The 26,062-nt window shown below is 42.1% G+C and overlaps 1 protein-coding gene across 1 annotated transcript in view; it reads right to left on the bottom strand.

Moving 5' to 3' along the window:
- LOC138480534 (uncharacterized) overlaps positions 1-26,062 on the bottom strand; it is a 1,133,492-nt gene that overhangs the window by 287,905 nt on the left and 819,525 nt on the right. The window contains exon 9 of the mRNA XM_069612286.1: positions 828-917. Within this exon, the coding sequence (XP_069468387.1) occupies positions 828-917 (90 nt within the window). The remainder of the gene's footprint in view (positions 1-827; positions 918-26,062) is intronic.

The following is a 26,062-nucleotide window of genomic DNA, read 5'->3' as shown; positions in this document are numbered from 1 at the left end:
GTTTGTTTTTTTCGAATGATCACCGAGTGAATCAACGACTCGGGGACCACACACTTCATATGAAGGTCAATAAAATCTGAAACAGTTCCTCTTCGAGATGTGGCCCCAAGTTCCCTCTTCTTTCTAAATGAAACTGCTGACTCCTAAACGGGCAGCAGCCCCTACACATCCCACGCCCAAGGACAGACCCCTCATACTCTATGGGGAACCTTCTGTGAAAACAGTTCTTTGAAGTCACCCATTAACTGGTACTAAAATAAGTAATCAGCTTCCACACTAGAAATGTGGATCCCTACAAGTGTTCATGTGTGTTAAAAACATTGTCCCAAGTAACAGTTTTGGCCAAAACTTGGAAGTACAATTCAACGCCTCCCTGAATGTGATTCAGATCATCTTAAACCTCCCAGACTAGCCCTGCGGTTTTACATTTATATTTACTTCTGAACACGGCTGCCTATAACCTAACCATGGAACACTAATATAAATGCAAAGTGAATACATCTCTATTTTCAATGATAGTTTTCTACAGTAAAGGTCAAATGTGTCTTAAAATAATGTTATATGTATTTAAAAATACATAACGTTAATTGCTGACACTTTAAGCACTATTGTCAGATGATCAAGTATAAAGCTGGCATTGATGACAATGTTGGTATTGGTGGCACTGTTTGCATCCATGCATATGTGTACAGTGCTCTTTGAATCCATGCAGATTTGTACAGTACTGTAAAATGGTGATGCAATAACATTAGCTGAAATTAACATACCAAGAATTAAAAAGTACATTTCATAGAAACCATTCTTTAAAATGCATTGTAAACATTTACCATCAGCCAAAGGTTTCAACCTTCCTATAAACACTGGGATGGTCAGTTCATTTGCACCATTTTTCAAATTTGTACTGGATCCAAACATTCCTTTGAAAAAAGACACAAATAGTAGTTTGTATACTCAAATATTAGATATTACCCTCAATTCTGAAATAGCTGTATATATATATAAATATATTCACCAAACAGTGTTTCTCAGTCTTCTCACAATGTGCAAATGCGTGATCTAGAAAAGCAGCGTTTGCACTTTGAGGGCTGAGGTTGCACTCCAGTGAATCCAGGACAAATATCACACCAATCAGACAAAGAATACCACTATTATTTCTAGTAGTACAATCTTGTATTTACCCGTGTGCATTCTTTCACATAATTCAATTTAAAGCAATAGACTTCCTTTAAATTATTTTATATTAATTTCATATTTGATTGGCTTTCAGGCTTCCAGACTTCCCTTGGCTCATCTATTGTTAACGGGAAATCAAGGATAGTTCTCAGACAGAGGGTAGTGTAGCACAGGGTAACATGGCCACCATTTTGAGTAAACAAATAAAATAAGGCCTTCACAGAAGTATAATTTATATTCCTGTAACCTCATTAGAAGGCAAATAAAAAAAGATCGGAGGATGCTCTTTTTTCAGTTGTGCTCATTGTAGAAATGTGCAGGTCACCTCATTCTCCTAAATTGAACTGTTTCTTTCAGTGGATGCTAGACAGTAGCCGAAAGATGCACCGGCCACCCCTATTGCATACATTACTGTTGGGGTCACGCCCCCGACTCTGATGTATAACTGGCTCGCAGCAGTCACATAGTAACTGGGAGCACATTTCATGGTGACAAGCCCTTAAATGTGAAACAAGAAAAAAACATTTGTATCTTTTTTAAAAATGTTCATACATTTTGTTTTGATCAAATCAATGATCGATCACAAAAGCATGATAAATGTAATCATTTACAATAAGAATAAATAAACCACATAAACAAAACATCATTATTAAAAAGGAGAACACAATATATATCAAAAATGTAAATTACAGTCTTACTAACAAATCAAAAGAAGTGAGGAACACCTTCATCCAGGATCTTTTGTAATCCCTATTTCTTGCAACATTCTTAACTTTTTAGCAGATACAACAATTTCATTGCCTGCATTCATACCATTCCATACATCTTGTATAGATGTTTCATTACTTAATGTAAAAGAATGTGCAAAGAATTTGGTTCTAGTATTAACCAACATTGGACATTCACCTAACATATGTTTCTAGTTCTGAATAGATCCATCAGTCTTGCAGTAATTACAAATATGATTAGCCTAGTTCTTAGTCTTAGACCGTATATATAACATCTCTTTTGTAGGTAAAATATATAACCTAAAATGCAAAAATTGCTGTCTAAGAGTTAAACACAGTGGGTCTTATCACGAGTTGGGCGAAATCCCAATCGGGATACCGCCAACACAAATTGGGTTACCGCTACTCGGACCGGCGCAGTGTACACCAGATCATGAGTAGTGGTAAGGCTGTAATTCCCCATTTACTTAAGAGTCCATGGGACTCTATGGGGATTTTCAGCGCTATTACCTCTGACGGTAATCACGCCAGCGGTAATAGTGCCGAAAACAGCACCAAAACAGGCAGAAAGCTGGTGATTTTACACCAGAAAAAAGCTGGAGGTAAAACTCCAAACTTTCCACCCAACTTGAGATTGGGCAGACCCTTAAATGCAGAAGTAATAGCATTACTGCTGCATTTAAGGGCTACCACCCAATTCGTGATGAGGCCATTTATGCCATTTATATGTTCGCTCTAGAGCACGCTTCTTCTGAAGATACTCCTCATCGCTTAAGTGATTAAATCTTAACTGCCTTAATTTACGTTGCTGTATACTCTTTCTGACCTAAATGGCTATATCAAACTCATGTGGATGAGCGGTTCTCACTATTTCTGAGTTTTGTTGGTAATTCGTTGCCCCATAAACCTCCTTAAAAACTTGACAAGTGCACACCAGAACCATATCTTCTATTGTGGCCTGATGGATAAATGCTTCCATTTCTTTCACCAAACTGAGACTGCCTCCTCAAAATATTTGAATCTTATTACCTCCACAGTTTACCTCCCTATCTCTATGACAAGTGGAGCGATTATTTTCTGTAGCCAATTTCATAGACGCTACCAACATATTATGATCACTAAGCGTCTAATTTCTCACCTCAAAGGAGCTGCATATCTCAAACAAGGATCTTGAAAAAATTACATAACCAATTCCAGGTTCCCTTTTCCTACAAATTACTAATCACATTACCATTGACTATGAGTAAATCCCATGCTTTTATTAGTTGTTTCCACTTATTCATATTGATACTGTTTAACCCTTTATCATTTTTGCTCGAGTTCAAATAATGCGTATTTAGGTCACCTGCGACAATTATATGGGACTTACCATGAGCCAACCAGGAATCAATTAGTTCAGAAATGTTGGTTAAAAATTGATCAATTTCTGCAGCAACAGAATTCCAATAAACATTTAAGAGAAGCACACTATGTTTGTTTCCATTTAAATCTAGCTCAACAGACATAGCTAGAATGCCGGCAGAGGTCTCTTTCAATGTAGATGAGGTTTTAATTTCTGAATTTCTAATGGCAACCAGCAAACTACCCGTTAGGCGCCCCCCATTGGATTTGGTGACTGGTTGCTGGAAGATGGAAAACCCATCAACCCATAATTTAGTAGAGAGCCAAGTTTCTTGAAAGAAAACAATATCAATGCTTTGAAAGATTTCATTTTCATTTTCATTTTTCATAAAGCTATTAAAGCCTCTTAAATTGCACTCTAGAGGAATAGGTCATTGATTATCAAAGAGTGTTATTGGGTCTCTCGTTCTTTGTCAATTCCTGCCTTATGGTCTCTAGAAACCACAACTAATTCCCTGGTGAATGTCCTAAAATTATATAACTTAATATTTCAAGGAAAGTTCTGCTCCTATCCACAACCATATCATTAAATCCTTCGGTGACTGGTACATCTACTACACATGATTGCAAGTTTTTAATGTTATTTGGCTCGTTTACAATATGCTAGACAGTCGGATAGCTATGCTTTGTAATGTAACACTGTTAGCACTGTTAAGGGCACTGTGATGCCCTTATTTATTAAAGGGCTGACTGCCTTGCACACAGAGGAAGCCCTTAACTGATTGCTGGTTAGGTCAATCCATTTAGACATGTCCCTGTCAGTTTGGCAAGCCATATCTACAGATGAAATAGTAGTTTGTTCAGGGGATAGGCCTTGAGTCTCTCCTAAGGAGACACTTCTAACAGAGGGGCTGATCTCTACCACATCATCAAACTGGATGTTTCTAAGGGACTTTATATAGTTACATCTGTTGTGGTTTTTCCTTCCATTTTTTTGTTTCTTTCTACATTTTGTTCCCCTTCTTCTGTTTAGAAATTGTTGAAGAATCATTATTGGGCTCTTAACTTATTACCCAAGTTCTTTCTTCATTTGTAGTCTTAGGAATAGGATCAACAAGATTCCCAGCTTCAACATTGTCAGGCTCTACTACAGTTGGGACTTCCCTATGATCTACTTCAATGCAATCAACTTCTACCACATTCAGGCATTCTCTATGTTCAGCTTCAACACTATCGACCACTACAGCGTAAAGACAAATTCTGTGTTTGACCATCAGCCTATTCTTCTGGATATCAGTGAAAAGATCAATAAAACCACAAATGACATCAGATGTTCCTACTCCCTTATCACACCTAATTACAATTGGTTGTTTCTGATTCATTACCCAGTTGCTTAACATATCCAACTTTACATGCAATTCACTCAGTATAAGTGTGTGAGCTTTTACCTCATCCCTAATGCAATCGTAAAGCTCTATAGAAGCACTGAGAATAGAATTTAAAGTCAAAATTGATGGCGACAAGAGCTTTATTTGCTCATTGACTTCTCTTAATGTGTGGTGTAGCATTTTAGGGCCACTAATGTCAGGCCCTTGCGCTAAATTATTTGATGATATCAGTACTGCTAGTTGCCATGGAGAGCGTGGAGTATTCTTACAGTTAATCAATGAAAAGTCTCCCTCCAAATGCTGTAGGTTATTACCTGTTTTGTAACGAATCAGCTTTATCATTAATACCAGTGAGATCAGGAATCACAAGTGAAGCCCTCTGCTGGCTCCAGAGTGTCTGGCAGGGGCAGGAAGTGAGGGAGGTGCCCTAAACTCCCTGTGCTTAATGCCCTTGGTTACAGGAATGCACGTAAATATGATTGGCTGCCTGGCTGTCCGGAAAGGACAGCCACTCTGCTGTTTGACTGGCAGTTAGGCTGGAACAAATGAGAGAAACCTGCATAAAAGGTGAGGCTTTTCGGCTAGGAAGGCAGAGTCAACCACTCAACAAAGGAATCCGAAGAAGAACTTGGAAGAGACCCCTTCTGCAACTCCTGGACCATTGGTTTGCCCGGTGAAGCCCTACTGCTATGTTGAAGCTCCGAATTCGCCTCATCAAGAGAAGCCCTGCAAGGACGACTTCTCCCCTTGAGTTAGTGGGACCAATCGACTCCAAAGTGAACTCATCTGGACATCCTCCCAGAGCTGCCTGTACTTCCTTGCTGCTACAGGAACCAAAGTGCCAGGCAGAGGAACATCAGATTGGAGTGAATCGCTTTTAAGTTGCCCAAGAGCTCCAGGAAGCAGGACTGATCGAGCCTTAGCCACCTCTAAAGAGCCCTGGACCCCAGATGCAAGGAAAGCCCATCTCAACAGCCAAGAACCACAGCGGTGGTGCTATTTGCTGAGATGCGAGGAGCTGAAACCACGAAGTGCAACTGAATTGCAGTTTGTCCTTTGCTATTGCTGACCGTCCCATTGCAGTGCAGGAGTCTCCAAAAGTCTTCCCCTTGTCCACATGACTGAGGCACAGGAACAACAGGATCCGCAGAGCTGCACAGGAACAGAAGCCAGCTGGAACCATTTCTTCTAACCAAAAGTACTGTACAGTCTAAGAGAACTTACCTCTTGTTGTGTAGCCTCACTCGTTCTCAGTTGAGACTTGTCTTGGTTGCTTTTGTAGAGTTGCTCACAGCTTCTTTACCTCACAAGCCTAAACAGCTTGTGGCCCTACTTTGATTCTCCTTTCTGCAAAGACTTTTAAAACATTGTGCAAGACTTTTACCTACCTGTAATAAGTGCTTCAGTCCACCTAGACATGTGCCCAATTGACATTGGCCTGGCTTGGCTCCCTGAATGACTCTTCTTCCCTCTGACTATGTTTTTGGTCTTCCTTCCAGGAAGGGGTTGACTTACTTTGAATTGGTGGTTTACAAAAGTGCTTACCTGCTTCAGAATATTTGTGTGATCCCTTGTTTTATTCTTATAATCCTTTTCTTTGACACTCCTATCAATTTTGCTCTAAATGCCCCAGTAATATATTAATGTCCACAGTGTCCTAGCTATTTAAGTCACCTGGGGGTGTATGAAGTGTCTGTGTGCCATCCTTAATGGGTATTTGCTGATTTAGAGAAACTAAGAGTGTGTATTTTAAAGTGTATGTGTGTGTTGTTATTGTATTACCCCTTCTGAAGAAGTCTTATTCAAACTGACTGTTAAATAAATTAATAATTGTTTAATCAAATAAACCTTGAGTGTAAGAGTTTAATTGAATACTTGTCACTGTGAATCTCTGTGTAACCACCCTGTTGCTCACATTCACCCCTCTCGAGATAAGCCTGGCTGCTCAACCACTACTACACCAACCTGTGTATTTTAGAATTATACCAAAGGTTGGGTTCCTATTACCAGGAGGTCAAGGTTGTTGCAATGCACCCTAAGGGTGCTACCCCAAATCTTGCCTAGCACACTACCACAGAGGTACCAACAGGTGGCCAGCGAGAGGGAACGAAGCAGTAAAATAGAATACCAACATGAGTTTCCAGTCCTGCAGTCCAGCCATCCACCAAACACAGAATGCACTGTTCTCACACCACATTCTTATCCTTGTATGACGGAACGAAACACAAGTGTAAAAGTAGCTGTTCACACCATTGCTGTCACACTTTAAAACAACTTGCATGTCAGGGTCAGGAAGGACTCTGTAATGCAATTGGCACCCCCCTGCACTTGTTCCAATAATGCAGAGGGGCATGCCTGTGCATTTTAAAATGTAACCCTTATGTGAATGTCTGATGCACTTTTAAATGTCCACCCCCTGGTTTATGCAAATGCACAAAGGAGTAAAAAGGCGCATCTGAACGTGTGCATCTTACATGCAGATATTCAGATTCCCATAATGGATTGAATTGATTCTTTTTTAAGCATAGGTGATGAGACATGCTAAGGCGCTTGTCCATATTTATCTAAAAAAAATGTGCTATAAAATGCACCATTTGAAAAATATATGTACAAAAATATTCTCAGCCGGAAGCCTCCCATGATCCATCCCACATTGCTCATGTGTGCTAATTTGGGAGGATTGTAATGCTATTTGTTATATCCTCAAGGTGTATTCTCTTGTTTGTACATAGTTGTGCATGCAGTTCTTAAATCTAAGGTTGCATTTGTGTATAGTTAAATGGTGCTACACATTCTAGAGTGTAATGCATGACCTGGCTGGTGAAATGTTATGATTAGGAATATGGAGCAGTTGGTGTGGTGGAGGTGTTGGGGCAGGACTGTCTCACCCGGCGGCCTTATGAAACTGATACCACGTACCTGTACACCAGTAAAGTGGTATACCATAATCTTGCCTCAGTCTTCTTTCATAACATCCCTCCACTAAATATATTCGTTGGCGAGCACTGACCTTGAACCATTTACAATGCCTGTGACCTATATTGCTGCCGTAGATCGAGTGTGTCTGCAGCTCTATGAATGTGATTTGAGGTTACACTTACTGGCATTGATCCATTGCAATTGCAACTTAATAGAGGAACACAATGCAATGCTGGCATATGTTGTGAACACAGGCATCAAGAAAATGTTGCAATGAACCATTTCGCACCTGTTTTTAAACATGTTCTGAGAGGGCGAACCTCACCTGAAAATCCCTTGCTACACTCAATGCCCCATCACAAAAAATATTCACCTCCCACTCAGGACCTTGACTGTTTACAATGCCACTAAGCTCTTATGATCTATCCTCTCACACTAAGTGTTTACGGCGTGTTGGGGTGTTCTCAGCCACCCGTGATCTCAGCCACCCACAAGCTGCATTGGAAGTGATATGGAGGCCTGTCATCAAACACGGGGCATTGGGCCCCGCTGCAGTGTTTCATAGCTACCACCTTCTGCAGATCTGTTCAATCTCACAGGAGTGCTGGACAAACAGAGAGTGAGGCGGAAGCTATGAGGAGATTCCAGGCTGATGTGTAGCAAAGGCACCTGAGGCAGAGTAAACTGGATGATAAATTAGGGTAGTGAATATGGTATGGTGCAGTCCTTGCAAGGACTGATTAGTTGGGGGCATTGGCATATTAACCACAAATATCAAGTGGTGTTAAGCTGCCAGACAGAGGAAGGGCATTGGACTGAGAAGGTTAGTTGATTAGTGGACTTGTTGAAAGGACAGCATTTAGGCTGTTGGAAATGAGTACTGAGGGTGCCACAAATTCTGTTGAGGAGCAAAGAGATGTGGATGAAAGGCTGCAGGACGGTGTGCACCGCACAGTAACATGGTTTGTACTTGAATTGGGTGAGAGACTGGCAGTAACTTTGGGGCAACTGGTGGCCGCACACTCGAGCCAGACTACTAGACATAGATTGTGGGGTCAGCTCATCAAATAAGTAAGCAGGGCTTTAAGGGGGGTTAAGACATTGAGGGGGGCCCTCATTTGGGAGCGTGGCTCACAGGATGGGCGTGGCCTGAAATGTACACAAACCATAGGAAGGTACACAAACAAATACATAAATGTATGTAAGCATTTATATATGTGCATGTGTACCTTACTATGGTTTCTGTACTTTGCAAGCCATCTTTAATAAACATAGAAATATGTTACATATTTCTATTTTATAAAAGATGGCTTGTAAAGTACACAAACCATAGCAAGGTAAGCACATAAATAAGCACATAAATATATAAATGCTTACATGTATATATTTGTTTGCGTGCCTTACTATGGTTTGTGTACTTCAAGATGACTAGAAAAGTGCACAAACCATAGTAAGGTACGCACACAAATATGATTTGTGTGCGTACCTTACTATGGTTCGCATACTTTTCAAGCCATCATTTTTCAAGCTAGAAATATGTAATATATTCTGGCTTGAAAAGTATATAATTCAATTCATATTTTATAAAGCTTCGACAACGGTCAAAGTCGGAGGCGTCTTTATCCATCGGCAAAGATTTATAAAAGATGGCTTGAATTGCGTACTTTTCAAGCCATCTTTTATAAACATAGAAATATGGTGCAGAGTCCCCAGGTTCTCTGAGGGTCAAAAACACCTTGGCGCCTGGGTGGGGAAACAAAAGGACAGTAATTTCCTCTTGTGATCCCTTGTGCGAGGGGTCACAAGAGGAAGTTACACTGACTGACAGAAGTGCCAACCAGCCACAGCATCGCTCAAACTATATGTTTGAGTGATGCTGTGGGTGGCTGGCACTTTTGTCAGCTTGCCTGACTTGAAAAAATGGTAGACGCATCTCCCATTGCGGTTGCAGCCGTGGTGGGATAATGCATCCCTCTGTGGTGTGGTGGAACCGGGGGGTCCCGGCAGTGCCACGGCTTAGCCCCACATTTTGGAGACTTCTGGGGCCCTGCCCTGGCCGGCCCCAGCTCACTCAAAGCATTGGAAGTAAGGGTACATCTAAGGTTGGTATGTCAGAGCCGTAGCTTGGAAAATGAAGGTGGGTATGATGGTAAAGTTGGAGGCAATGCTGGTGCCTTTCTTGGCAAGAGGAGACAGGGAACCCAAAGGGCCTAGATTAGGGTATTAAAGGATGCCAAGGTAGACTTTTGGAAGTGACTAAGTTCTTCAACATGTTAGAAGAAGTATACATAACTAACACAGATGTGGACGTGTTTGGGGCCATACAGTGGGCACAGAGGGCTTTCTGCATTTTGTGTAATGCCAACATTGTAAGGAGAAAGAGTTGTCTATGAAAAACAGATGCACATTAAAGTAACTGACCTTGCATGAAGATGGAACTGCAGAAAAGGAAATATTCTTTGGTACGCAGTATACTATAGGAATGATCAAGAACGCCTTAAAGTGCTCGACTCAAAAGCCAGTGCAGACACTTGTTGAAAATGTTATACTTTTTCTTCAGCCACTCAAGCCTCAATAGAGATGGCTCCCGATATATGTCTGCTTCTGGCGCTCACTAACCTTCACTGGATATGTGTGTGATTGGCTATCTTTTTCCTGTAGTGAGAGCTTACTACTGTAGTGACTGTATGCACTGGCATTTTCAGAGTTTGTTCTCACCAGGATTCTTGAAGGAACCGGTTTCCTGAAGGCAGTATTTTCAAGTAATTGCATGTTAAGTTTAGCATATTTAAAAAAATCAATTTCTACTCCTCTAGAAAATTGAATTTGACAGGTTACAGTATCAGATCACAGCACCACTGTACCTTTTGAAGTTGGACATCTGAGATATATAACTTTGCAGTCTCTATTGGGGCATTGGCATATTTTATTTCTTTACGTTGAACGGATTTGATGGTGAATTCATTCAATTAGAATACTACATGTTTTCACATTGCTGATACATTTAAAAATGTTTAGCTGCACCTTTTGTATGCAGGTAAAAATTGGAATAAATATAATGTGCTTCTGAAACTCATGATCATATGGTATACAGCAACACTTATAGTTTGACTTTAAACCTACATGGCATGTCAAACATGTCGCCACCAATATCATAATTTGGGTTTAAGGGCATTGGTTAGTTCAATGCATAGACTTGTCATCAACCCTTTATTTATCAAGACATTGAGCGGATATTGCTAAGTCATTGTTAGCATATGTGGTTATACTACCAAATTCAGCATGTCATGCAGTACTAGAATGAGCTGTCCGATGTCAGTGGCTATGTTGTAAAAGATAATGCACACCTGTAACACTTTCCCTCCGTTCTATGAATGTGTCTGTCATCCACATTAAGATGGCGCAGCCACACGATGCCATTTCAGTTCTACTCAACTGTTGGAAGAATACATATGGCAGATTGTGTGCCCTGTTCCATTGAATCATTTTCTATTGTATTGTTTTGTGGTAGAAAATAATCAACAATGCGTTCAGTTGGTTGCAACTATTATCTGCTGGTGCACCATGTGAAATGAACAGAACTGCATTTGTGTTTCACCATTTATTGTGCTAGTTCAGTGCCATGTGTTCATCCATAACGAATACAACAATATATATACCTGTGTTTCCATACATCTGAACAGAAATTGAACCCTAATTTAGCAGACATGTCAGCAAAATTAAACCACTTGGTACATGCAGTGAATATGTGGTATTCGATACAAGCTGGACAATGAAGCCTGGTGTAGGCTCTGTGATAGAAAATGAGAATGCACCTCTTCTTGACTTCAAAACAGTTCCCTGCATACAGTCAATTTAACAGATACTCACGTGAGCCTTAACATATACTTGATGTTTTACCCGGTTTTAAGTCCTTTCCACCAGCTCAATACCGATGTAACCCCCTTGTCTAGATTACATCACAGACCAGTTTGTATTCACTTCCACTATCGTCCAATCATACCTACTGCAAATATGTAAATATGCAATTATGTATTAATTTCTATCATGTATTTGTGTATCCTGTAACTACTGAACTAACCATTGACAAGAAGAGCGCCCAGAGGCCTCAGGGTTCGGTGTGTTATACAAATTGCAAAAATAAATAAATAAATACTCAATGTTTGCTGGACTTTTTGAGACCTACTTATGGGTAGAGTTGCTGCCTCTTTAGTTGCCTCCACAACATACTTCCATGCCTATATGTCTTATAGCATTCCGCATGGGCCTTCAACCTGATAGTCTGCCTTGCTGTGTCAGGTTCCTGCAAGCTCTGCACACTGTTCTCTAAAATGTGGGAGTAATTGCAGCTGGATCACACCATACCCTACTCATTTTCTATAACATGCAGATGGTCACCTACAATTGCCTCTGCACTGGAATTCAGCATGGGCATGTTTTGGCAAGCAACTGGTCTGATGGGAAAGTGGGGATGCAGTGGTGGCCCAGTGTTCCCCAGTTGATAACTGCTAATCTACTGAGAAATTTGCCCCACTCTTTTTCTTTCAAACTTTTCCCCACATGCCTCAAAATATCCACTAATATCCATAGCATAGTCAAGTACATTTTAGGAGAGTCAAATACCATTTTCATGGTACTTGATCCTCTGGTAGAGCAACCCAACTGTAATATATGTAAGCATTAATTGTATTGTCCACAACTGGCCTCTAGATGACAATGCACCAGCATAATCCCAATTACCTGGAAGTCAATCTATGTCAGTCAGCTGTTGAAGCCTGTTGCTAAAGGCAGTCTGCAGGGGGGGGAAGGGTCTGTTAAACAGATATGAGGTGGATGTCTACTGAGAACCAAAGAGTCTGCCTGCCCAGGAGTCATCCTGTCTCTCCTTTCACAGATCACTGATGACCAGACACTGAGACTTGAAAGTAGTTTGCGTGAAGAAAAGGTACCCATATAGCCTAGAACTTGCGTGGTACAATAAATATCTTGCATTACTAGTCACTATTTAAAAAAAAAATCCACATCAGAATCGCCAAAGTCTACACTGCAACGTGCTGGATCAAGGTGTTGGCTAAGTGATGTCATTAGATGTTGTTAATGTGTCTTGTTGGAGCACTATTACTTTTTCAGAAAAAGGATTCTTCGAGATTTGTAAGCTTGAACACAGGAATATGGAAGCCCAGGTATTGAGGAAGAGAAGCATTGGAAGGGGTTTGAAAAGTGAACACATTGTCCATGAGAGTTGTTAAATGACCTTCCGATGGTGGGACATGGATCTAGGAGAGGCCAATGGTCAGGATGGTTCCTGGACACTGAATGAAGTGTGTACATTGAGGGTGAGGACTTGCTGGACACAGCCTCCAGCAGCAGGCAAGGTGGTTGCCGCTAGACTGTGCGTAAGTAACAGTGACAATCTCTGTTCCCTAGGCTCCAAGCTCATCAGCTTTCTCAGCAAGCACCAGGCCAACCACACACGGGTTTTCATGGGAAGTGAGGACCCAGAACGGAGGCTAGCTAAGCTTTCATCAGAGTTACTGCACCTTAGAGGGAATAGAAGAAATATCAGGACTTTTTTAAGGACAAGGCAACATCACTGCAGACTTTGGAGACATGTGCCCTTTGTGTGCTTTCCTGACAGTACACATTACAAGTGAGGGGCTGTAGAGGTGGGTCAGCTGCATTGGTGCCCAGTGATTGTATCATTGCTGGCTGTTGAGGCCAAAATTCACCCAGCCCCACCCCTGGGGAGGGCAGAACAATTTATACAATGTTGAGCCTCAAACTAGATTGTGAATTGTTGCACTTCAAGTATGGTTAGCTTGAAGATGGCTGAGTTTTGTCTCTTTTATATTCATGGTTTGTGAATATTCATGAATGCTCATCTTTGGTGTGCAGTGAAGAAGTCGAAAACATTATGTCGAAAGTCATAATGTCGAAAAAAAATGTAGATTTTTTTTTCGCATTTTTAATTTTTTTATTTACATGTTTTTTTGTGTTCTGCAAGTAAAAAAAAGGGGTAAAACAAAAAAAAAATTACAAAGAAGGGAGGTTGGGGGGACCACCCCATTTCGAACAAAAAACAAACAAAAATAGACGTTCAGAATTTTTTTTCTACTTTTTTTTTCTCGACATTATGACTTTCGACATAATGTAATTCGAAATGATCACTATAAACCGCAGAGCACTGTTACTGTGCAATAGACACAGCACATTAGTGAGTAGCTACTTGTTAATTTGCACAGGATTCACTTTACATAAACACATGCAATGTTACTCATATCAGTTAGTAACCAACCATATTCTTTCTGTAAACCTCAAGCATTATTTAGTAATCCTTTTGTTTAACAAGTCTACACACTAGCTCACAAATGAACCCTATTCCTGGCTCTACAGCTGCTGCTACATTGTGTATGGTAGCATTACTCCTAACCCTAATTCTAGCGTGTATACTTATTCTAAGACTTATACAAACCAACAAGCTACTGCAAACTGAGGACTGTCACCTACAAGTATTATAGCCCTCAAAATAGACTTTCATAGTGATATTTCACATGTGCGAATCTTGTGCTCTCTGTGGTCTAAAGAAAATTGTGTTCCAGCATGTCTAGGAGAACAGGAATACTGAGTAGGTGTATTAACATTGCTGCTAAGGTGTCTTCATTCATCACCATATTGTTCAATATAAGCATTATTTATGTCATAGAATTGATGGGTCACGTTTATTTCTCTGAAAGTTATTTTACCAGCAGGGTAGGCAGGATTTTAAAGATTTTGAGAGGCCCGCTCCATATGGCATATACCCCTATGCTCCAAGGACACGACCTGTGGTTAATTTCCTTGCCTGCATTTTCCAGTACCTTACGATCCACTGTGATGACTGACGAGTGAGACTCACAGATTGCACGGCTGTCTGGTGCGGCAGGATAGTGTGTTCTTAAGCTTTTAATGGCTATGTGGCAGGATCAGAAATGTTCTCCTTTCTCTGCTTTCCAGCACATCACCATCCCCTGCTGTCTGGCATCAACACATAGTGCATATGTTCAGTCAGCAGAGCACTCAAAATGTATGTGTATCTTCATCAGAGATTGATTTGCTGATATGCATTTGCTGTGTGCATGGGATTTGGCACTCACATTCTCCCTGATCTCCAGGCCAAGTCTCCAACTTCTCCATCGGGCACACCTGTTCATTGATGGATCGGGGATTCTCGTTTCACACTGCCACTGTGTGTGGTCACCTCTCTTAGAAGTCTCTTCAGATCATTCCATGTGTCTTTAAAGTTATTAAGGCTAGTCATATGCACAGGCACCAGCCTGACTTCAGTGTAGATACCCTTGCACAGACAAGCCATGTTGTGCAGTGGGCACTTCGTCATCAGAAAACATACTCCTTCTTTTTAATATTGTACACCATTTTGAATAACTAATTTCAGAACTGTTAATTTTTCGCTTGGGATTCTTGTATTTTCCAAATTTCGTCATGGAGTTCTTCAATATTATAGGGATGTTTGAGGTAGCAACACCGTTGTGAGGTCCCATGAGCACAGGAATAGCTATTTAGAAATGTTGGTGCATACATACGGCCATTAATTACAGAAATGGTCCGTTACAGTTCGTAGGGTTCACATTAATAAAACTCTGAGCCAGTAAGTAGATTGTTTGGATTATAACGTAAACCCAATGCTTTATTTAATAATTATTTGTTTTCTTCTAGGTATTTTGTTTTGAAACAAGGACAAAAGGATACAGTTTCTCTAGAACCTCTTCAGCTTCCAACCAGACTTGACTTAAGATAATTCAGGTAAGAGTCAACTTAGTTCTTAAACAATGTCTTCTCTCTCGTCTCTAGACTTCTTTTCCTTCTATGTGGCTTTAATTTTTATAGTCTTGAAGAATAACTTTCTCCTCTAGTTGTTTCTTTCGGTTCCCTTCTTTATCTTTTCTTTATTTATTTTCTTATTGTCTAATCTCTTCAGACTTGTTCTCTGCTGTCAGTCCTTGTTATTTATTCAACTAGATTTCACAGTTGGGCATTGTTATAACTGGGAACATTTCTTGACACACTCTCCTTTCCCAGATGCTCTTGAGCACTTTCAATGTAGACTCTCTCTCTTTAATTTTTCTAGCCACATGTATATCAGCCTCTATATTAAGTCTCTTCGAATTCTTTTCTTTATATTGGTCTCACATTCCTTGTTTTATGCCAGGTTGTTATCTCTTAACAATCAGCGTATTCTTGTGTCCAAATAGCGCAACGGCACTAGGTAAATAACTCAGAGCGCAACATCGCTTCTTTTCCAATATTCTAGGGGGCCAACGTTCGCCTCTTCACTTTAACTTTCCTCTACACAAAAAGCGCAACACTGCTACTTTATCGCGCAACGGCGCTACTTTATCTCAACTGTAATGCGTCTCAATATTAGTCTGAGCTTGGTCTTATAAACGTTGGTCTGTTAGGCAGATCCGCGTTTCTCCTCATTCATTCAAACACGAGCGTTTGCTTACCCGGTTTGAATGAGCGTTGTTCGCCTTCATGCAACGGCGCTGCCCTTCGCCCCTGGCGATAACGATCGCCTCCTTCATCCGACACGCCTTCTCACTTTATTTCCTCCAGCGACCCTGCTCGCAGCTTAGACTGTCAACCTGGCATCTGTAATCTCTGCCTTTCTGGAACGATAACAATCGTCCGGAATTTTCTCTCTCCTTCCTCTCTCTTACTTTTCTTGACACACCCAGCTGCGTAGACCACGGACTTCAGCTGAACCCCCCCGTACCTCAGTAGGCCCAGCTGTAACCGTCGTCCTCCTCCTCCTCCGTTCCCTAGACAACCAGGAAAAATAAACAACAGCGTCAGACCTCTGTGATTCGCTGTAATCACTGTCCATTACTTTGTCTCCAGCGGACATCTGCAGTTAACCCTTGACAGCCCGGCTTGTCCGGTTTGTCATTACATTGCCAGCGCCTGATTGTAGATCTCCTGCACGTTTCCCATTGGATTCATCACACACCCTCTCTTCTAGGCCCTTACGCTTGGGAAGGGCGGTGTTTCTTGATAGAAAATCGGCTTGGGCCAACAGTTTTCCAGGTAAATTAATGGTTTTGAAAGTGAAAGGTTGAAGAGCAAGAAACCACCTAAGTACCCTGGGATTTGTGTCCTTATTGCGTGCCAACCATACTAGGGGAGCATGATAGGTTACCAACGTGAACTCTCGACCTAATAGATAATATCTTAGAGCCTCTATAGCCCATTTCACCGCCAGACATTCCTTTTCAATTGTGGCATAATGCATCTCGTGGGGAAGCAGTTTCCTACTTATAAACACCACAGGTCTTTCATCTTCCCCTCTATTCTGGAACAACACTGCTCCAAGGCCTGTACCTGATGCATCTGTGTGTAGATAAAATGGTGCGGAGAAATCAGGACAATGGAGAACCGCTTTTTCCGAAAGAGCATTCTTCAAGTCGTTAAAAGCTCTTTCTGTTTCTGGTGTAAACCAATCCTTTCTATGAGGAGCGGAAGCCTTTAAAAGATCTGTCAAAGGTGTAGCCAACGTGGAAAAATGAGGTATAAATCTTCTGTAATAACCTATAAAACCCAGGAAAGCTCTCACTTGTCTGGGAGTTACTGGAAATTGTAAGTTTTTTATGGCCACCAATTTCTCCTCTTGGGGTTTTATGATGCCCTGGCCAACAAAATAACCCAAATACTTTGTATGGAAGTTAGCCATAAAGGACTTCTTAGGATTAACATGTAGTCCTGAATTACGTAGTAGTTGCAATACAGTCTCTAGATGTACAAGGTGATCACTCCAGGTCTGACTAAAAACAATAATATCATCCAGGTAGGCTCCAATATATCCTTCATGTCCTCTAATAATTGAGTTCATCAACCTTTGGAATGTTGCAGGGGCCCCATGCAACCCAAAAGGTAAGACTGTAAATTGAAATAATCCAGAGGGAGAGGCAAAGGTGTTTTTTTCTTTATCCTCTGGATGTAGCGGTATCTGCCAATATCCTTTTGTAAGATCTATGGTCGTCAGGAACTTAGCCTTTCTGAGTTTATCCAGTAAATCCTCGATCCTAGGCATAGGATAGGCGTCAAATTTTGAGATCTCATTTAGTTTCCGAAAATCTAAACAAAAACGAGTTGTTCCATCCACTTTGGGGACTAAAACTATGGGTGACGACCATTTACTATTGGAGGGTTCTATCACCCCTAACTCCAACATCTCTTGGATCTCTTTATTGATTGATTCCAGCTTCGTCTCTGGTATCCTGTAAGGTCTGATTCTGACTACCTCTCCAGGCCTGGTCTCAATGCGATAATAGGCTAGTTCTGTTCTTAATGGTAAACTGGGAAAGATTTCTGAATAGTTCATGTTAAGTTCTAACAGTTCCACTTTCTGTTGTTCTGGCAATTTTTCATTTATATTTAATGCTTCAATTCCCAGTTTTACATTTAACTGAGGAAATTGTTCCATAGGTATTTCTTTAGTGTTAATCATTGCTATAACTGTCACCGGATCAGACCATTTTTTAAGCAGGTTTACATGATATGTTTGCGTCGGAAATCTTCTATCATTTTGCCTCACTTTATAAGTCAACGGTCCCAGGACTTCTTCGATCACATATGGTCCCCTCCAAGTGGCCAACATCTTATTTTCGGAGGTGGGTAGTAGTACCAACACTTTCTCTCCCTTTTGAAAGGTTCTTAACTGAGTGTTCCGGTTGTAGTAATGCTCTTGTTTGATTTGGTTTTTCATTAAATTTTCTCGTGCAATCTTCTGTAAATTCTCCACCCTTTCTTTAATCTGACAGGCATATTCAGTTAAAGAAATCTCATGACCTGGGTTTTCCTCCCAACCCTCTTTTAGAATATCAAGTAAGGTTCTCACTGGTCTCCCAAACATCAGTTCAAAGGGTGAAAATCCCGTTGAGGATTGGGGTGTGTTGCGGAGTGTAAGTAAGATCCATGGTGGAATTAGGTCCCAACTTCTTTCTCTAGGTTCCATTGACTTACGCAACATCTGCTTAATTGTTTGGTTATATCTCTCCACAAGCCCATCGGTCTGTGGGTGATATACAGCAATTTTTAAATGGTCTATCTTTAGTATTCTACACACTTGCTCCATGACAGCTGACATGAAATTAGTCCCATGATCTGTGACGATCTCTCTTGGTATTCCCACTCGACTGATAAAAGGGATCAACACGTCACAAATGTTTTGTGGGCTGGTAGACCGAAGAGGGAAAGCCTCTGGATATCTAGTTGTGCAATCAACGACCACTAGGATGTATTTATGTCCTCGGGAAGAGGGCTCCAGAGGACCAATAATATCCATCCCAATTCTACTAAAGGGTTCAAAAACGACTGGCATGGGCTGGAGTGGAGCTTTTCTTACATTGGCTCGGTTCTTCTTCTGACACTCGGGGCAAGCCTGGCAGAAACGAGTTACTTGAGCATATATTCCTGGCCAGTAAAACCTCCCCAAGATTTTCTGTACAGTTTTCTCCGCTCCCAAATGTCCTTCGCCCAACTGTACATGGGCCACTTCCATAACCGTCTGATAGTATTTGCTCAGTACTAGCAACTGCTTGGTCACTATGTTATTCTCATCTTTACTGTATCTATAATATAACCCCTTCTCTTTAATAAAGAAAGGTCTTTTCCTGACACTTCGTCTTGAACCTTGGCCCTAGCATTCGCCAATAAGTTTTCCAATTCCTGGGCTATGCGAAAACTGTCACCACCTTCATCAATTTTCCAATCGACTGCCATTGGACAAACGTTTCTTGCCCCCCAGTCTTTCTTGAACCTCCTTATGGTGGCTTTGGTTTTCTTCTCTCTAGTAAAAGTTAGTGGAATTTCTTGATGAGCATACGGAGCATCTTGTAACCAACTTTCCTCGACTTTCCTCACTATCTTGGCAAAGTTATACACATCGGACCCAATCAGGAGCGGCTCCGGCAATTTCGGCATTACAGCGGCCCTGACCTCCATCTGCTCTCCTGCCACCTTTACCTTTATTTCCTTTGTAGGATAAGATCTCACATCCCCATGTACACAGCGAATAGGAATCTTTGCATTCGAAAGTTTCACATTGTCTACTAGTTCAGTACTTACTACGGTTTGTAAACTGCCAGTATCTATCATGGCCCTCGTGGGTTTCCCATCGACTTCAGCTTCGCATGTATAGGTGTACGAGGATCTTGTCCCGATAGCCGCGTCAGATGATTCTCCTTCCTTGATGGTTTCCATGTTTCCCACGTCCATAGGTTCTGTTTTGAACCTTTTGGGACACATCCTCGCCACGTGCCCCCATTCTCCACACTCAAAGCATGGTATGCCTTTGGGAACTGTACTTGGTGCTCGTATTCCTGCGGGACTTTCACTACTGGGCCGAACTCGGTTGGGTTCCCAATCTGGTTTCTTGAGCATGGAGTTGGGCAATCTTGCTGGGCCTAGGTTTTTCGCAGAAGCGTTGTTTAAGTTCACATTTGGCTTGATGTGGGACACATAATTCATTGAGCGTCCCTGTCCCGCTTTTTGATAAGCCGAGGCAATGTTAACTGCCTCCACAAGGCTGGGTCGATGATGTTGATGGACCCAGTGCTGCATAGGGAGGGGTAGGGCTTCAATGAATTGTTCCATGACAATTTTCTCGTTCATTTCTTGAATTGTAGTGTTTGGTGTTTGTAACCACTTATCCCCCAGTTCTTTAACCCTATAAAACAGTTGTCGGGGTGTCTCTTCTGGTTGCAACTTGATCTCACGGAACTTTAGCCGATAGGCCTCTTCATCATGTCCCAAAGCGTTCTAAGACCACTCTGTTCATATCCATATATGTTGTCTCTCCCGTAGGATTGGCGGCCTGATAGGCACTTTGCATATCACCTGTCATGAGTGGCGCAATGTAATGGCACCAGCTTTCATTAGGCCATTGTGCATTCCTCGCCACCCGTTCAAAATTTACAAAAAAATGAGCGGGGTCCTCTCCTACAGAATATTTTTGAATCACGAAAGCTGGCACCTGAGTATGTCTACGTGCGGCAGTCGCCTCCAGTATTTGGGCCTGTTGGACTTGAATTGCTTGTTGAAATGCTTGTCTATCAGCTTGCGCTTGCTGATTCTGTAATTGCAAGGCCTGTTGGATTAGTTGCTGCCCTTCACTCAGAGTTTTAATGAGTTCTTCCATGGTGTTCTATCGATCCCACTTCTGAGACCAAATTGTTACAGTTCGTATGGTTCACATTAATAAAACTCTGAGCCAATAAGTAGATTGTTTGGATTATAACGTAAACCCAATTCTTTATTTAATAATTATTTATTTTCTTCTAGGTATTTTGTTTTGAAACAAGGACAAAAGGATACGGTTTCTCTCGAACCTCTTCAGCTTTCAAACGGACTTGGCTTAAGGTAATTCAGGTAAGAGTCAATTTAGTTCTTAAACAATGTCTTCTCTCTCGTCTCTAGACTTCTTTTCCTTCTATGTGGCTTTAATTTTTATAGTCTTGAAGAATAACTTTCTCCTCTAGTTGTTTCTTTCGGTTCCCTTCTTTATCTTTTCTTTATTTATTTTCTTATTGTCTAATGTCTTCAGACTTGTTCTCTGCTGTCAGTCCTTGTTATTTATTCAACTAGATTTCACAGTTGGGCATTGTGATAACTGGGAACATTTCTTGACACACTCTCCTTTCCCAGATGCTCTTGAGCACTTTCAATGTAGACTCTCTCTCTTTAATTTTTCTAGCCACATGTATATCAGCCTCTATATTAAGTCTCTTCGAATTCTTTTCTTTATATTGGTCTCACATTCCTTGTTTTATGCCAGGTTATTATCTCTTAACAATCAGCGTATTCTTGTGTCCAAATAGCGCAATGGCGCTAGGTAAATAACTCACAGCGCAACAGTGCTTCTTTTCCAATATTCTAGGGGGCCAACGTTCGTCTCTTCACTTTAACTTTCCTCTACACAAAAAGTGCAACAGCGCTACTTTATCGCGCAACGGCGCTACTTTATCTCAACTGTAATGTACCTCAATATTAGTCTGAGCTTGGTCTCATAAACGTTGGTCTGTTAGGCAGATCCGCGTTTCTCCTCATTCATTCAAACGCAAGCGTTTGCTAACCCGGTTTGAATGAGCGTTGTTCGCCTTCATGCAACGGCGCTGCCCTTCGCCCCTGGCGATAACGATCGCCTCCTTCATCCGACGCGCCTCCTCGCTTTATTTCCTCCAGCGATCCTGCTTGCAGCTTAGACTGTCAACCTGGCGTCTGTAATCTCTGCCTTTCCAGAACGATAACGATCGTCCGGAATTTTCTCTCTCCTTCCTCTCTCTTACTTTTCTTGACACACCCAGCTGCGTAGACCACGGACTTCAGCTGAACCCCCCCCCGTACCTCAGTAGGCCCAACTGTAACCGTCGTCCTTCTCCTCCTCCGTTCCCTAGACAACCAGGAAAAATAAACAACAGCATCAGACCTCTGTGATTCGCTGTAATCACTGTCCATTACTTTGTCTCCAGCGGACATCTGCAGTTAACCCTTGACAGCCCGGCTTGTCCGGTTTGTCATTACATTGCCAGAGCCAGCGCCTGATTGTAGATCTCCTGCACGTTTCCCATTGGATTAATCACATGGTCCCAGCGGCAGCCCCATAAATCTATAGGGACAGTGTCATTGGAGGATCCTATTATTCTGGGCAGGAACTTTGTCCCAGCAAACCAGAATGCAAGAAAATGCAGATGCCAAGGAATAGGTGAATCAGTGAGGGGTGTTCAGACACAGGGTTCGAGTAGAATTGGATATAGCAACACTAACAGGATACAATAATATGTTGTTGCCTCAGACACAGGTTTCCAAAAGGCATAGGACTTTACAATCCTCCTGCCCTATGGGGAACTTTCTATGATGAGGCAGTCAGAGCTATTTGGAACCATTTGTGGCACTTATGGTGGTCTTTTTGGCCACACAATAGCTGAATGAATTGCAACAGAGAACAGAGAGATGGAAAGGTGCATTGGGATTGAGAATATGTAGGGCATATAGCAGCTGGCAACACTTGTGGCTTGAATTGACCAAATCAAAATGAGTAATTTCTTGCGTTTTAAGCCATACCACACATTGAGGATCTCTTAACCTGAATGTGTGTCACTCGCATGGATAAGCGCATTCACCACACCGGTCCCTCGCCTGGCGAGATTCACAGCATGGCACTGCTTTCCAGGCTGGCGAGGTACCTTGTCCTTTCCCCAGGAGCCCTCTCCTTACCACCTGCACAGGTGTTCCTTGACTGCTTGAGCGCGTAGTGGAGCCTGTGCTGCCAATAGTTCTACCTGTTGTTGCCGCAGAATCTCCAGACAATGGAGGTGAAGGGATGGGGTAGTAAAGAGTCCAACCACTGCACAGTAAGTTAAAGCACAGGCGAGAGTCTGCAGCCCACCCATTCTGTAAATTATATCGATTCAAAAACAAACCAAAAGTGGACGGAAAACTGTGCAATTTTTCAAATTTAGTACTCATGGCATGGGGAATGGTTAAATACACTGTTCATTCATCGACATTCAACTGTCCCCATGTCTGTTTTGAAAGCCTGCAGCTCATTATTTTGCCAGAAATGCTTTTCACGCAACGTTTTCAGGACTTCCGTTTGCAACAAGTTGGAAACTCTGTTTTCCCTTTAAACGGAGCCTGTCTTTTGAATATACAGTCATAAGAAAAGAGGGTTGTTATGGAGAATTCTCTGTTTGGGCTGAATTTCCTAACCTAGTGAGTCCCGCAGCAGCTTTGCTGGATTTCTGGAGTTTGTTTTTTTCACCCTGCCAAGAGTGAGACTCTTTTTTTCTCCCACTCTTGGACATGATTTGTGGTATTTCTTTGAATGTTAATGTGTTCTATGGGCTATGGGGTCTTTTACTCCATAGGGCCACATGTGTTTTGCTATGTGTGTTACACCGCACCCTCCGTGCCATAACACTGGGGTGTCCTAGGTGACCACCATAGACTCCATACCCTGGGACTGACTACTGTCTCCCAGGGCATGTAAAGTCACCATTACTAGACCTAAATTTACCAACAGAACCAGTACAAACCATCCTATTGTGGACATACTGGTAGGGGTAATTCGATTTCCCCTGGGTCTGTTGTTCGAGGGGGCACTGTCCCGTCCCCCCTCGTCGAGTTTTGCCTGGTGGCAGTGGATACTACTTTTTATATTCGACCGCGAATATATTCCTATAGGATTTTCTCATTGTTCGAGGCTAATACTTTTTCACATTAGGCTCTAACATACCGCCGGTTTATTATTATTATTTATTTATTCTAAATAAATTCAATGGTTGGTATTTTCTGCCAGAACTCGGTTTTTAAAATGGCGTATGTGTTCGCCTCTGTAACTCCAAACCAAAGGTTGAGCCCTTTGTTCCACTTTTGGCGGACTTCTGCACAGAAGCCCTCCAGAGTGGTGCCATTCTGTCTGGGTATCACAGGGGTTGTGGGAGGGGGTTTAGGCACCCTGGACTGAGTTGCCTTGCCAACTCAAGTCGCACTCTGGTGTGATTGGCACAAGTGGTGAGCCGCCCCGCTCACCACTTAGCATGTTTGATTGACAGCTAGGCTGAATGAATGGGGGTTTTCTGCATAAAAGCAGGGCTTTGGGGACTGGAACTTCAGAAGTCACCACAGGACCTAAGAATCTGACGAGGGTAAAGCTGAGCCGACCTGCAATGACGACACCTCCGGTGGTGCCCTGCTGAACCGACTCACCACTTCCCAACGACAGAGGAGATCTCCCTGCTGGAGAGTCTTCTTCCCTTGACTGGTGGGAACAACCAGTCGCTTGCTTTTTCTTTGCTTCCAGGACGTCTAGTGGTCGAATTGCCCGTGCTGAGCACCCCGGCAACCGGATAGCCACTAACCACTGTACCGCGACCAAAAGGTGGTGCATTGTGTCTGAGCACTCTGCGGCTGGTCTCTTCCCTGGTGGTGCAACGATCTTCAACTTTCCTCGACGACGAGATCATCTCTTCTTCTGGCAAAACCCCGACTTGCATCCACCACCAGTAACAACTGCCCCCGCTGGAGCTGTCTCTCCACTTTTCAAGGTACTGTGTCCGCCTGGGTTCCCTTGAAACGGTTAGCGTGAGGTGTCTTAAATCCCTACCTTTCCACTGGGTCGCCTCCAGACCTTCTTAACTTTTGTTCTAAAACTGGTCCAACCTTTCTGTGACATTTTGCTACAAAGACTTGAAGTGCATTTCCACTGTGGTATTTTTGGGACATACCGCCTTGCCTCTCTCCGAGTGGGCCTGGCCTCTGAACTTTGTGATCTACAGTAGACCCTGCCTTGCTTGCCTTGCATTTGCTTCGTAAAAGTGTTGGTATTGAGTTGGTTTCAAACCCTGCCTTTTTCTCTCCCTTCCTAACGAATACTAGAGTGCCATCTAGGTTAAAGCACTCACCTCTGTCTGCAAATAAGTGGTGCCGTTGAACCTAGACTTGTCGAAATATTGTTATGGGATTGATATATACTTATAGTAACTGTGATTGAAGTTGTTTGCCATATTAGTGCCAGTGTGTTTTTCATAGATTTGTTTTTAAATAAATAATTATATATCTTTACACCCAAGCTCTGATCAGTGTCTGCTTGTTCTACTGTGTAAATTGCCCTATTTTGTATACTCTAAATACTGCCAACTCGTCTTGAGAGAAATCTGACTGCTCAGCCACAGCTACCAGGTAAATCTGGGTGCTGCAGACTGCTACCAGTTGGGTTTACTGCTAACTCCTGTAGTCTTAAACTTTTTGCAGTGCTCCCAGAGGGAACTGCACAGGTTTCTGCCTAACACTGGTGTACAGCGGTGTGATTTGTATCGAGTATACAGTTTAGAGTGCTTTTCAACACTTTAGGATAACTAACCACAAAGCTTAGCAGTAAAAAAACAACTTTCTAAAAACATGTCTACTATGGAAGTTTACAGTCAAGAGTCCTAGTCAGGTGAAAATTCTGAGAGTTTGAGAGCTCTCTGTAGACAAGAGAATCTTTCTGTAAGAGGCAAGAAAATAGAACTGATAGCAAGATTGCTGGAAAACCAAAGTCTGGGTACTGGTTCAGAGGAACCAACTTCTCCAGCAAATGTAGATAACAGTAATGGTGTTGATCTAAATCAAAGTTCTAATGATAGTGATGAAGAGGCTGAAGAGGAAGGAGAGGCTAATGAAACTGTCTCCCCTACCCCTCTGTCTGCCTTACCAGCTGTACCTACTGGGCCTATAGCAGGTCCCACACTAAATCCTCAAGTCCTTGAACTAGAAAAAATGAAAATAGACTTGGAATTCAGAAGGATTACTGCTCAAACTGAACAGAAACACCAAGAAATGCAACAAAGTCTTAGGCTCAGAGAAATGGAGCTCAAGCATGAGTTAGAAATGAAAAAGTTGTCTGTTGAAACTGCTTCTGTCTCTGGCTCCTCTCGAAATTCCAGTCCCAAAAGACCCCGGATGCCTAAGGAATTA

This window comes from Ambystoma mexicanum, chromosome 5p (genome assembly GCF_040938575.1).
Source record: "Ambystoma mexicanum isolate Mex_15411 chromosome 5p, UKY_AmexF1_1, whole genome shotgun sequence".
NCBI classification, from domain to species: domain Eukaryota; kingdom Metazoa; phylum Chordata; class Amphibia; order Caudata; family Ambystomatidae; genus Ambystoma; species Ambystoma mexicanum.
The sequence above is the reverse complement of the archived record's forward strand: the minus strand, read 5'-3'. Positions and strand labels throughout refer to the sequence as shown.